The 12,865-nt window shown below is 42.6% G+C and overlaps 1 protein-coding gene across 2 annotated transcripts in view; it reads left to right on the top strand.

Annotated features, from left to right (window-relative positions):
* The window catches only part of UBXN2A (UBX domain protein 2A), a 187,529-nt gene that overhangs the window by 114,539 nt on the left and 60,125 nt on the right, over positions 1–12,865 (top strand). The window contains exons 3-4 of one of the 2 annotated variants that reach the window (XM_078647711.1): positions 5,039–5,177; positions 9,658–9,767. In XM_078647711.1, coding sequence (XP_078503837.1) covers positions 5,039–5,177; positions 9,658–9,767 — 249 coding nt within the window. Of the gene's footprint in view, positions 1–5,038; positions 5,178–9,657; positions 9,772–12,865 lie in introns of both variants that reach the window. The other variant, XM_078647712.1, reaches the window with a different exon arrangement.

Below are 12,865 nucleotides of genomic sequence, written 5' to 3'. Positions count from 1 at the left end.
AAAATATGGCATCCTATGCTTCAACATCTAGACGTCTCGTTGCAATGATAACAACCTCATGCCGTAATGACCTATCTGGTAGTTATAATTTCAAGTGTACTTATGAATCAATCGCTATGTCTGCCTATTTTGTTGTTTTGTCTATTTTTCATGTTTTGAACTGATCAATAAAACAAGCATTGGAAATGCAATAGGTCTCGCAATAACGCGAGTCTGAACTATTAGCATTGTAAATGATAATGCCCTTTATTTTTGCGTTCTGGTTTTTGGAACATAAATAAAAGGCTTTGTCATTTACAAGGCCTATAGCTTAAATTTGCGTTAAAACGAGACCTATTGCATTGCAATGGTGGTGGTGCTGCTGAGTTTTCTCTGAATCTGCACTCTGAATCTGCACCCACAATCTGCACCCACAATCTGCACCCACAATCTGCACTCTGAATCTGCACTCTGAATCTGCACTCTGAATCTGCACTCTGAATCTGCACTCTGAATCTGCACTCTGAATCTGCACTCACAATCTGCACCCACAATCTGCACCCACAATCTGCACCCACAATCTGCACCCTGAATCTGCACCCTGAATCTGCACCCTGAATCTGCACCCACAATCTGCACCCACAATCTGCACCCACAATGTGTGAGTGGCGTTGCGTGTGTGAGTGGCGTTGCGTGTGTGAGTGGCGTTGCGTGTGTGAGTGGCGTTGCGTGTGTGAGTGGCGTTGCGTGTGTGAGTGGCGTTGCGTGGGTGAGTGTGGTGTTGCGTGGATGATAGTGGGCTTGCGTGGGTGTGAGTGGCGTTGCGTGTCTGTAAGTGTTGCTGTGTGGGTGAAAGTGACACAGAGCCTTTGATGTGGCCTGGCGCAGGAGAAATGCTGCTGCTGCTAATTAAATACAAGAGCGGCCGGGAAGCGGCCGGGAAACACAAGTACGGCCGGCCACATAATTAGGGGAGGAGAAGCCGCACAGCACACGCTGGGAGAAGCTCTTTGATGTGCTGTGCGGCCGCGATGCGCGCTCTGTGCTGGGGGAGGGCCATTAGCCTGAACTCGCGGCAAGATCAAACGAAGGGTGGGAGGGACATTGAGGAACAGATGGCCATGAAAGTGTATGGGCCAAAAGCTCGTGCCTGTGGCCACGTGCACTTGAAGAAAACGCCACGAAAAAATGCGGTGGTTTGACAATCAGTTCGAGCACTTGAATTCTCACCATTTCCCATTCCTTCGGAATGGTAAAGGACGAGACCTAAAAATTAAAAAAAAAACACTACCCCAGCATGACCCCCTACACTACACAAACACCACTGCACTACCCTAAACCCTAAATCTGCCCCCTGTACGACCCCCCTACACTACCCAAACACCACTGCACTACCCTAAACCATAAAACACTACCACCTACACTAGACGAACACCACTGCACTACCCCAAAACACTACCCCAACACGACCCCCTACACTACACAAACTCCACTGTACTACCCTAAACCCTAAAACACTACCTCCTACACTAGACGAACACCACTGCACTACCCTAAACTCTATAAATATCCCCAGCACAACCCCCTACACTACACAAACACCACTGCACTACCCTAAACCCTAAATCTACCACCAACATGACCCCTACAGTACACAAACACCACTACACTAAACCCTAAAACATTACCCCCAGCACCACCCCTACACTATACAAATACCATTGCACTACCCTAAACCCTAACCCTAACACTACCCCAGCACGACCCCCTACATGATGAGGAATTTATGCAGTGCCTCGTTTCGTATGCTCCTTTACAAACATGTCTGCAGTTTCACGGTTTCGCTTTTAGCATAGTTTGATTCCGTGCCTCTAGACTGAGGAAAAGTATTTCACTAGAGCGATGTCACATAATTGAGCCTTCCATTCAGACCTATGAAAGTGCCTCAATCCTTTTTCAAAGGGTTGTCAAGGATATTTCTGCAGGCAGTTTGTGCAAAGGTAGAAATTATTCAGAACATGCTAAGCAGTAGCACAGTTGAACTCTGATAGATCGCTCGCCACTTAAACGGTAAGGCAAGTGTAAAAAGCGGCGTGACCTCGGACCACCTCTCTGCAACGCAGCTCTGTGGCACTTACTGGAGGTACCTGGTGGGCTAGTTGGATCCCATGGTCCCTGAAGATTCAAGGGGACTTACTCCCCCAACTTAAAACGCTCCACGGGCGCGTTTGCACAGTGGTAAAGGAAGGGGGCTGGGCCTGAAGTGACGTGTGCAAACAAGCCCTGTGGCGCGTTTTAAGTTGGGTAATTAATTCCCCTTCAATCCTGATGGCACCTAGGGGCCAACTAGCCCACCAGGTACCTCCAGTAAGCGCCAGAGGCCTTCGTTGCAGCGAGGTGATCCAGGCCATGCCCCTTTTTACACCTCTCTGCATGCAGCTCTGTGGCGCTTAATGGAGGTACCTGGTGGGCTAGTTGGACCCCAGGGACCCTCAGGATTCAAAGGGACTTAATCCCCCAACTTAAAACGTGCCACGGGGTGCGTTTCCACAGTGGTGAAGGGAGGGGGCGGGACTGAGGTGATGTGTGCAAACACGCCCTGTGGCGCCTTTTAAGTTGGGGAATTAATTCCCCTTCAATCCTGAGGGCCCCTGGGGGCCATCTAGCCCACCAGGTACCTCCAGTAAGTGCCAGAGGCCTGCGTTGCAGAGAGGTGGTCCAGACCACGCCCCTTTTTACTCCTCTGCAATGCAGCTCTGAGGCGCTTACTGGAGGTACGTGGTTGGCTAGTTGGACCCCAGGGACTGTCCGGATTCAAGGGGACTTAATCTCCCAACTTAAAATGGCCACAGGGCATGTTTGCACAAGTCACCTCAGGCCCCCCCCCCCTCCCTTCACCACTGTGCAAACGGTCCCCGTAGCGCGTTTTAAGAGGTAGTTTTAATCCCCCTGCCCTATTATAAACTAGGGCCTTACAGAGGATGTCATGCTAATCACATGGGTACCCCAACGCATAGTGTTCCTTAGTGTATGTAGGTGTTTTCACTGTATTGTAAGTGTATTTTAGCATATCAGTGGCTCTAGGCCTGGTTAGTCAGTCAGTTACCACCAGTACCCGTCTGAAAAAGTTGTGGGCACAGGATGATTTTGTAACAAGGCCTCTTTCTGCTCCTCTGTTGGTTCTTTCTGCATATAGCTTCTTCCTGCACTTTTCTTCGTCTTTGTGGACTTCTTTTGCCTCTTTCTGAATTTCTTTTGCTTCTTTCGGTGTGTTTTTCTTCTTTCTTCACATGTCCTACCTCTGTAGGTATCGCTAGAAACTAGCATTTGAAAAACATTTGAAATTCACTGGAAAAAAACATAGGTTTCAGGCACGTTATAGTTAGAAAATAGCATTTAAAAAAACCTTAGAAATTCACTGAAAAAACCATAGGTTTCAGGGGTGTTCTAGTTAGCTGGACATTTCACTCATACAAAACCCTAGAAATTCTTCCGTTATAGTTCGCAGAACTAACTTTAACTCGAGCCCCTGCAATGCACTGCTGATGACGTCACATATTACATCACTCATGACCTGGTCAGCGACATCACTGATGGCATCACTGATGACATCATCCATTGACTGTGTGTTTCTGTAAAGTTTAAATATGTTTATTATATATAGGGAAAGGCATTTTGAAGACCTTTGTCACATCTGAGTACTATGAACTCCCAAACATCCTTCTCAAACTTCCCCCTCCTTTTTAGCCATTTCACCCAAGTAGCAGGCACCCACGACCATTACTTCCTATGCTTACACTAAACTCTATTTAGAACATAAGAAAGGTAGAGCACAAAATAAACATACCTAATTCACAAGGGGGGGGGACATTACTAATCGACAATTGCACTGTAATCTTGGGTTCCTGAGTAGCGTGCTACTCGCTGCAAAGTGCTTCAACACATCATGTAAGCACTGTATAAAAACAATTTATCTGAAGAGTGCATGAAAATGCTCAAGGAGGCAGGGCATCTTCATTAGTTTCAGCAGGTCAGTCTCCGGCCTTACAAGAACAGTAGTTGCCACAATTAAATTGGGGCCAGTCCATTCTTGACTCCTGTGTTTTGTGTTGCATAAGAATTCGTGTCTGGAGGAAGTGCACAAAAAGAGTGCCAGCTGGAGCTGGGACACAAGTCAAAATGTACTTTGTTACGTTTGTACCCTCTAAAGTTTAGGGCGGCCTTCAAATTTGAAAAAAACTGTTTGATTTACACCACCTGCTCCTAGTATGGATATAAGCGGCAGCCTTTCTAGTGTTCACCTTTTGTTTCAAGATGCTCTTCACACCCTTGGTAAGGAAAGCAAAGAGCAGGGGCAGAAACACTGGGTTTCTTCCTTGAGGCGTAAAGAATGTATTCTTAGGGCAGAGAAGATCCACGCTGATGAACCATGTATGTATAGGTGTTTGTAGAGCACAAACCTATCTAGAAAGTATTGGAGCGTTGAACAATACCTGTAGTTTCTAGGGAAGAAGGTGTTAATGCGTGGTGAGTATATCTTGTGGGTATATGTTTTCTTAAGAGGTAGGTTGTCATTGCTAATGTTACCCCTTTTCCCTTCTTAGGAGAAGGCAGACTTACTACAGTGCAGCTCATTATATCGAACCAATAAAACTAATAATCTTGAGCTTGAGATCAGCGATTGTGGCACTTCCATCACACCTCGGTTTGGTAGCCCATCAACTATGTGAAACTCTGCACCATGAGTGAACATGCTCCCCCCCCCTGCCCCCCCCCCCCCCCGCGAACTACATGCGATGGGGGAGACCCTATTGTGTCATGTCTCATTTTGTGACCTGGAATGATTCTAAGGGTAAGCCTATATTGAGGTTTGCTCACAAGAGATTCTTTTACAGGAAAGTAAAATGTCGGTTGCACCAATCGCCTTTCATTCATAAGCTCTTTTCTGGTTATTCCTTCTTGGAAATGTTACATGTTTTCAAAATAAATGGCAGAGTTGTTAGTTATTTTTACCCGTCTAAATTTAATAGTAACCTTTCAATTTAATATTCCGTTTCAGAACTTCCAGGCAACGTTTTGGCAATCGGATGCAGAATAGTACAGTGCGAAAGCGATGTAATTCTTTCGTTGATTCTCTCTTTGAAGATGCTGATAATACTGATGATGTGCAAGCATCAGCATCTGAAGTGAAGAGTCGGGTATGTTTTGATACCTTCTGCTTTAATTGATTATCTTCTGCTTGCTGTAATTGTTGTGCTTTCATTAAATAGAAAGGTTGGACTTCTTTGTGTGTCAGATTTAAAAGTAGCATTGACAGACTCCTAGGTTTTGCTCTTGCTAAAATTTGAATAAGTTACACTGAACCTCACAAAAGAGAACCAGTTTACTGCCATGTTCCGCCCAACGAGTCTGAGGTCTCCTAAAGTGGAGTTAAGAGTGTATTTTTACGCTCTGAGGAGTAAGATCCGTGAGCACTGGGCACCTCCCAATTTTTATGATATTTGCAGTTAGGTTTCAAGATGTTTTACACCTTTTGACAGGTACAATTTTTAGGTCAAGCATACTAGACAGCACATGCGATTTTTGTTGCGAGGCATCATGTGTCTTACCAAGAACATGGAAGGGTTTGGAATCTGCCCATTGCTGATCATTGGTTGGCTTTCCACGTCACTCTCATTTCCTTGCTTCTAATTCGTGCCCCATCTTGTCAATCTTGTATTTGTGCCTCCCCTGGAGCATTGCCTCTTTTCCATCACTTTCATTGGCAGGCATCTTTTGCTTTTCAAGCACTAAATGTTTCTTTTGTGTTGGGCACTCCATGAGAGTGCATGTGTTTTTTAGTTGTTTCCCTTTTGTACATTTCCTCTCTGCATTGCTCTTCGTCGATTTTCCTCTTTCCCTCTCCTATATGCTTCTCGCCATTGCCTTTCCAACCCCACCCACTGTATTGCTTAACTCATCCTTTCTGCTCTCTCCATGTTGCTTAATGCCTGTCCCCACTACCCTCACCTGTGTTGCTTTCATGTTCGTAACTGACACTCTCCCCAGTGTTTCTTCTGCCTTACCCTCACTTTAGTCATTTAGAAAATAAAAAACACCTGCATCATTTTGTAGGATTCCGCGTCCAATGCTTTCTTTCTTTATTAGCCATGTTGCACAGCTAAGAACCATTGCCAACCCCAATAGGTCAGTGGCGAGATCTATTGTCTTTGCCAATGCTTGTTCATTTCTCAGATCTTGTTTGGCAAAGATTAGTGTAGTTTGAGACTTTGTTTTCTAACAGGAATTATGTTTTACTTTTCGCGATGTGATCATCATTTGACAAGAAAAAAGCAGAAAAGGATCCTCAGACTTGGCATTTTATGCCTTTGTGACTTGCCTACCGACTGAGATCAAGGGTACCATCTTTAGCTGTTCTCCAAAGGGCCCTGGGATTAGAGCTTTGCCTTTTACTATGTCCTATGGTCAGTCCTGGTGCCCGAATGACATGGCCTTCATATCTGACCTGCAACCACCCCCTCTGTACTTTTGCTCATATGCAGCAAAGTGCATTTCAGTAATTGATAATTCTAGCATTAATAGGTCGAAGGGGGGGGGGCTGGGATAGATCTGAGCCTATTAGACTTTAAGGCCTTTCCTCCTGGAATATTGTGAGAGTAATGCCTTGGTGAGAGTATCACTGATAAATTGACCCATGAATAGTTGTATTTGAAGAGATACATCACCCTTATTTTTCTCTAACAGTAACTTCCCTCTTGATCGTCAGTTCTGTCCAATGTAACATTTAGATCTGATGTGAAACTCTGCACTGTTTTCTTTGCTCTCTTGTTACCTTCCAGTGTATTGTGGCATTTTTCATTGGGTTTAACCATAGTTTTCTTTTATGCATACTGAATGAGTTGGCCGGAGTATTGGAGCTAGTTTACAAATGGTTTGTATCTTTTTGGTCTGACCGCATGCTCTGGTAAAGGTAGGGTAGGTAGTATGGACTATTAAGGAGGTCTGGTATGTTTTTCCACAATTATGTGGATGACCTGCAATTCACACATGTTGCTAATTTGGCAAGCCAATGCTTTGGTTACGGCATCCAGTCACCTTCTGATGCAGGTGTGCAGACCTCACCCATTCCTGGATGGGCACACCAAACTAAGGTGGCAAGAAAAGTTGTGCATCCTATATAATGCTATTGTGCAATTTTATGTATTTAGGTTTTTTGCAAAAATATAAAAATAAAGGATTGGCCCACCGCTCAGACACACCAGCTCTGGCACTAAAGTGAACTCCTTTTCAAGTGGCTGTTTACCTGTGATCTTGCAAAATACCTTCATTCACAGTCCAAGACAGCCAATAAATGAAGGGGTCTGACCTACTGCCCAATGCTGTATGCTGTTGGGGGCATAGTAAAGTGTAAATGACACTTAGAGCACTGTATAAAGAAGGTTAACTTGACATCCCATATACGTATGTAAATATGTGTGCATTTTAATGTTTAACTTTTTGGAAAACATGAAGCTTGTGAGACAGCTATGGTGTTCTTTAAAAATATATTGAGGTTGCAAGCCATCTAGAATGCTGCTGTAAGAACGTGTTCTAACACCGTGTATCAAGACCACATTACACCTGCTTGAAGACTAATCCAATGTCTACCTGGGGGAAGATTACATTATCCATGTTCCTTGGAGTCCGCTCTGGTCCTAGATTCTGCTCAGTCCAGTTTCTGAATGGCTAATGTTAAAAAGTAGCAGTGGACAGCATTCTTGATTGCCCTGGATAGAGACAGTTGCTGCATCTTCGATTGTATTCGATCTCTCTGGCTTTTCATTCCACCGACCATCCTGAAATCATAACAGGGCTCCACAAGATGATGATTAACTCTCCGTTGCTCAATTGGCTCAGGTCCTTTTTTTTGTTTGTTTAATAAGCAGCTTCTTTACAGCCCTTCAGTATTTTTTTTCCGTGTGCTCAGCTATGAAGTCCCACATGTTTACTTTCTCAGCCCTGATTAGGTATTTTGGGTTCATTTTTTGTGAAGGTGGTTCACACATTTGATCTTCTGCCTAGTTGCCACCAATTCTAGGCTCCCTTCTAGTTATCAAGTTCTGGTATCTGAGTGTTCTGTTTGATAAATCGATATCCCTTATACCTCACATCAATAAAATTACATCTACCTGCTTTCTACTACTGAAAAAACTGAATATCCTACATTCTGAGGGTTAAGCCTATGGTTGTCCAAAGAGCGAGTTCCTCCTATTTGGACTGGATTTGCAACTTGTCTTGGTTTCCCTACATTTCTAATATCTAGACCTGAACTATACAGTATGTAGTGACTAACCTCATGCTTCGGTTACGCTCTCTCACTACTGTTTTATTCCATCTAGACAGTCTCTGGTTATGGTGAGAAAAATGATTTTCCTTCAGTTCTTCCTGTTTAGTTCACTGTGCAGCCTTTACGACTGGGCCCTTTACCTTCAAAGCCGATTTCAAGCATCAGCCCAATCAAATCGTCTTCTATCCTCTTTATGTGCCTATTAAAGGCACCTCATTTTTTCCATATTTGCATGGAACATAATTCCTTTTCTTACAAATCCGCCACCTCCCGGGACAGTCGTTCACTATCGCTCTGCGCTGTTTCTTATATTCTATTTTTTCACTAATAGCTGCTTAGTCTACTGTTCATGGCCTAATCTCTTTCCTCTCAGTATATGGGGTTGTGGGTTTAGGGCCAGGACATTCTTGTATGACAATGCACTTTAAATATACAATAATCAGTGTTCTGGGGCTGGAGCAAACATGCAGGCTTCACCCCAAAAAGAAATTTGATCAACTTGACCTGTTTTTAAAGGAGATAACAATTTCTTAAAACAACATTGTAGCATTGAGGCTATTTTCTATTACAGTGTGTTTTTAAAACGCATGTATCCATGCCACGTTGCTTTTTCTCTTTCAAATACTTCAAAAGAAGTTGTGAGCCGCTATTGCTGAGTATAGTTACAAATGATTCTGAATTAAAAACAAAGTCCTACAATTTGAATTTGTTTTAGCATACAAACTACTGGAAATTGGAAAGAGTGTATATTACAAATGTTAGACGTAACATAAATGGTCCTGTTCCAGATCCCGTATGATGCCAATCTTGTGCAAATGGGAGTTTCCTTCCATATGGAGATTATATAAATTGTGTACAAATCTGCACATCCTGTAGTTTGTCTTGATCACATTTTACCAGGAAAAACTTTGTGGAATGTAAAAGTTCAACAAAAGGTAACCGGTATTACCTTACCTGGTTCACACTTCACCAGGGTCAGAATGAGGCTCTGAGACGCTAAATGCCTTCATTACCCAAGGGGTGACCAATCTGCATTGTTTGCATTTCCAAACCTTTTTCAGTCTAACAAATATAGATATTTTTTGATACACCCAAAAGCATTTTCTGTTTTGTATGTCCCTAAGCTTGCATTATTGATCTCCTTGTGTTCTGTGTACTATAAATGCATCTGAAATGTACTTACTAAGAATTTTTGTTTTGGATGTTTTTTTAATCTTGGGGAATTACACAATTGATGTCGTGCTTTCTAACCACTTGTATTTTTGTTAAAATCATTAATACCTATTGAGTAATTTTAGTAAAAACTAAATAGATTACTGGAGAAGAATTAATGCTTGTGATTACTTTTTTAGGCTGATATAATTATTAAACTGTGGAGAGATGGATTTACAGTAAATGATGGTGAACTCAGAAGCTATACTGACCCTGCAAACAGACAGTTCCTGGAGTCGATGAAGAAAGGGCAAGTGACTTCTCTGTCCTGAAACATTTTTATATAACCACTTATCCTCAAGTAGTTTTTTTTCTGTGTTCCCTGAATTAATATGGGAAATGTACTGCTCTGTGTAATGTTTCCCAATATGTAAATACATTATTCTTATATTAACCCTGCCCGATGGTGTTGGGATTTCATGTCAAGACAGAGGCTAGCATTACGTTTTCTTTTTTTGCTACTCCATGCAGCTTTTTAAAGTAAACTCATAGCCAAAGAGAAAAATCCAAAATTGGAGCATTACAGTATTAATAAACCCCAGGAAGGCAGCCATTTTCCTCTTTCCATTGCTGCTCGCTATCAGTTAATTACCTTCTTAAAATGATTCAATATACTATCCCTTTTTCTCATATAAAAAGAAAACCTTTAAATCAGGATAAGAGTTGTTGTGGGTTTGTTATTAATCACAATTTATAGCACTGTTATTTTAGTTTCTTTAGGTACAAAATATGTAAGTTTTAGGTAGGTAGGCTGATTTTTGATAATAAAGTGTTCTTCAGCTAATAGTTCTATTTAACTTTTTTCGCTGAGACCCGATGCTCATTTAAACCATTCAGCAATCTTTGAATGCCTAATGTTGGATTTCTGGTAGCAAGGGCATGAGTGAGTGCATTGCAGGTAGGACACTTATGGTAGCACAAGGCCTGTCTCATTAGGCAGCATGTGCGCGCTAGATCATATACTATACAGTGTGAAACAATTACAGAGAGCACCGTTGCATGATTTGGCATCATGCTACTCCCAGCCAGTTACTTAATTTTTACAGTGGAGGAGGCTGAAGTCTCATAAATCCAGGTTCAGGAAGACGTAATAAGGAGGTTAATACAGAAAGAGGTACACTCTTCGGTTAAGGAAGCTGTTACGTGAGTTTTCGCAAGAAAGAGAAAGTTGAATGAACACTTACTTGGATGTAGAAGTGGAGTTTAGGTCTCTAGTGAGTGATATATTAGAGAGAATAGGTTGTAGAAAAATAAAAATAAAGAGAAAGCAATGTTGGAAGGCTTTGTCCTCCTTTAGAGTTGGTTTAAGCACCACTGAATCAGTTTCCCTTTCAGCACGCTGGTTGGTGTCCCCCTGATTTACAAGGGAGATTCAGGCTCACCCAATGAGCAGACAGATGTGTTTATGGATGTCTCTAGTACTGATTAGTCTGCATATAATGAGTATGTGTTTGAAGTTTATGATGATGAAGATTCTGATTGAGATGGCAATAGGAACGAACCTGAACAGTGAGCAAATGGATTGTGAAGGAACCAGAGGGAATTGTTTCATTCTGCCCTGAGATGATTAAACATCCAAGAAGTGCAGACTGATGGCTTTTAGGTCATGTAGCGGAGTACTTTAATCTTTGGATTCACATGCCTTTGGATAAAGAGGATAAATTGGTTATGCGGGCGGAACATTCACACTCTGTGATTGACAATAACGCGTGTGCCAGCCCAGACTTGCGCCCACATCTCATTAGTTTCGGTTTAAGGTGGGCCCTGGTCCTATAAATTTCTTAAAGAGGTCATTAAAACAATGCCAAGATGGGCCTTTGGATGTGATAGGCCCTCTCTAAAAACTGTTGACATGGCTGAGGATGCCAAATCAAGTGGAATGTCTGTTGACAGACTTACTCAGGGGATAGGGTTAGCGAGCCATTTGTTTGTTCGGTTATGCTAATGCCACTTAAATTGCAGAGAAGGGAAAGGCACTCCGAATGAGGATTAGCTGTAAATTAGGAAATTATGCTAAAAATTGACCCAAGTGAGGACCCAAAGGCTCTACTATTTGGGAGATGAAGTAGTGAAGGGTGTTGGCAAAATAGTGTCAAAGTTATTGGTTTTAGACGAGGCCCTGGCTTCACTCACAAGAGTGTTTGGCAGAAGGCTTTTTTGACAGAGGTGGAGCAAGGAAACATTTCTGTGGCTGAGTGTTCAATAATTCCCACTATCTGGCACAAGGAAGGAAGCCTTTAGGGTCTTCTTGCCAGCCTTTGGTATTTTCCAGTAGCTAGGGAAATCAGAAAGAGCAGGTCATTTGTTTTGTTTTTTCTTTCAAGAGGTAGGGAGACAGTTACCACATTTTTACGAGAGGTGGAATGGATTGATGAAGGATCAATGAGTCCTGGGTGCAGTTAAAGGTTATGTAATGGATTTTTTAGATCTTCTGTATCGGGAGCAGACGCCAAGATTCTGGTTTCACAAGATCACAGTTTGTTAGTGAATATAGAAGTTGAGGAGCTGCACCATGTTACGAGGGCCAAAGAAATAGCACCTTTTGTGAGCACAATCTTACTGGTAAAGGAGGATGACCAAGGTTGGGTCTGCTGATAAATATACACGATCTCAATTGGTTTGTGTAATACAGATGTTTCAAGAGGGAGTAGAGTAGAGAGATTGGCTGATAAAGATACAAAATCGAAAATATGTTTACTTTACAATTCTGATGGTGGAAGAAAGCTGGATGTATCTGCAGTTCAGATGATCAGAAGTCCTGCATCAATTTTCTTGCATTCCATTTAGGTTAGCCTGAGCTCTTTCCGGTTTCACAAAGATGTTGAACCTGTGGCAGCTTACCTTGGAGAGAGAGACGGAGAGCGAGAGACAGAGAGAGACAGACAGAGAGGGGTGCGTGTGATTATGTACCTATACGATTTCCAGATTAAGTCTCAAGATCAAGTATTGGAAACAGACGTAGGCTTGTGTGAATGGGGAGCTCAGATGGATCTACCGGATACAGAAGCCAGATGATCTCTGGAGAAGAGGCCTTCGCACATCGACTGTTTTCAGAGCATAAAGAATGGCCTTTATCTCCAGTGTTTTGAGAGAATATATTGGGAAGTTGCAGTGTTTTGTTTAAATGGACAGGGTATCAGTAGTACAGTGTAAAACCCATCTGAGAGAAAACAAGTCCTGGAATTTGACAGAGGTAGCCAAGGAGTCATAGTGTTTCAGTCTGGAGCAAAAGATCGGTCTGAGTGCACAATATTTTCCAGGCCAAAACATCCTTGGGGCAGATAGCAAATCATGGTATTTAAGAGACTACGACACTTGAAGTCTCTTTCTGGATTATTCAGAGGTTGC

Source organism: Lissotriton helveticus, chromosome 6 (assembly GCF_964261635.1).
Source record: "Lissotriton helveticus chromosome 6, aLisHel1.1, whole genome shotgun sequence".
In the NCBI taxonomy this organism is placed as follows: Eukaryota; Metazoa; Chordata; class Amphibia; order Caudata; family Salamandridae; genus Lissotriton; species Lissotriton helveticus.
This window is presented reverse-complemented; position numbering and strand designations above follow the sequence as displayed.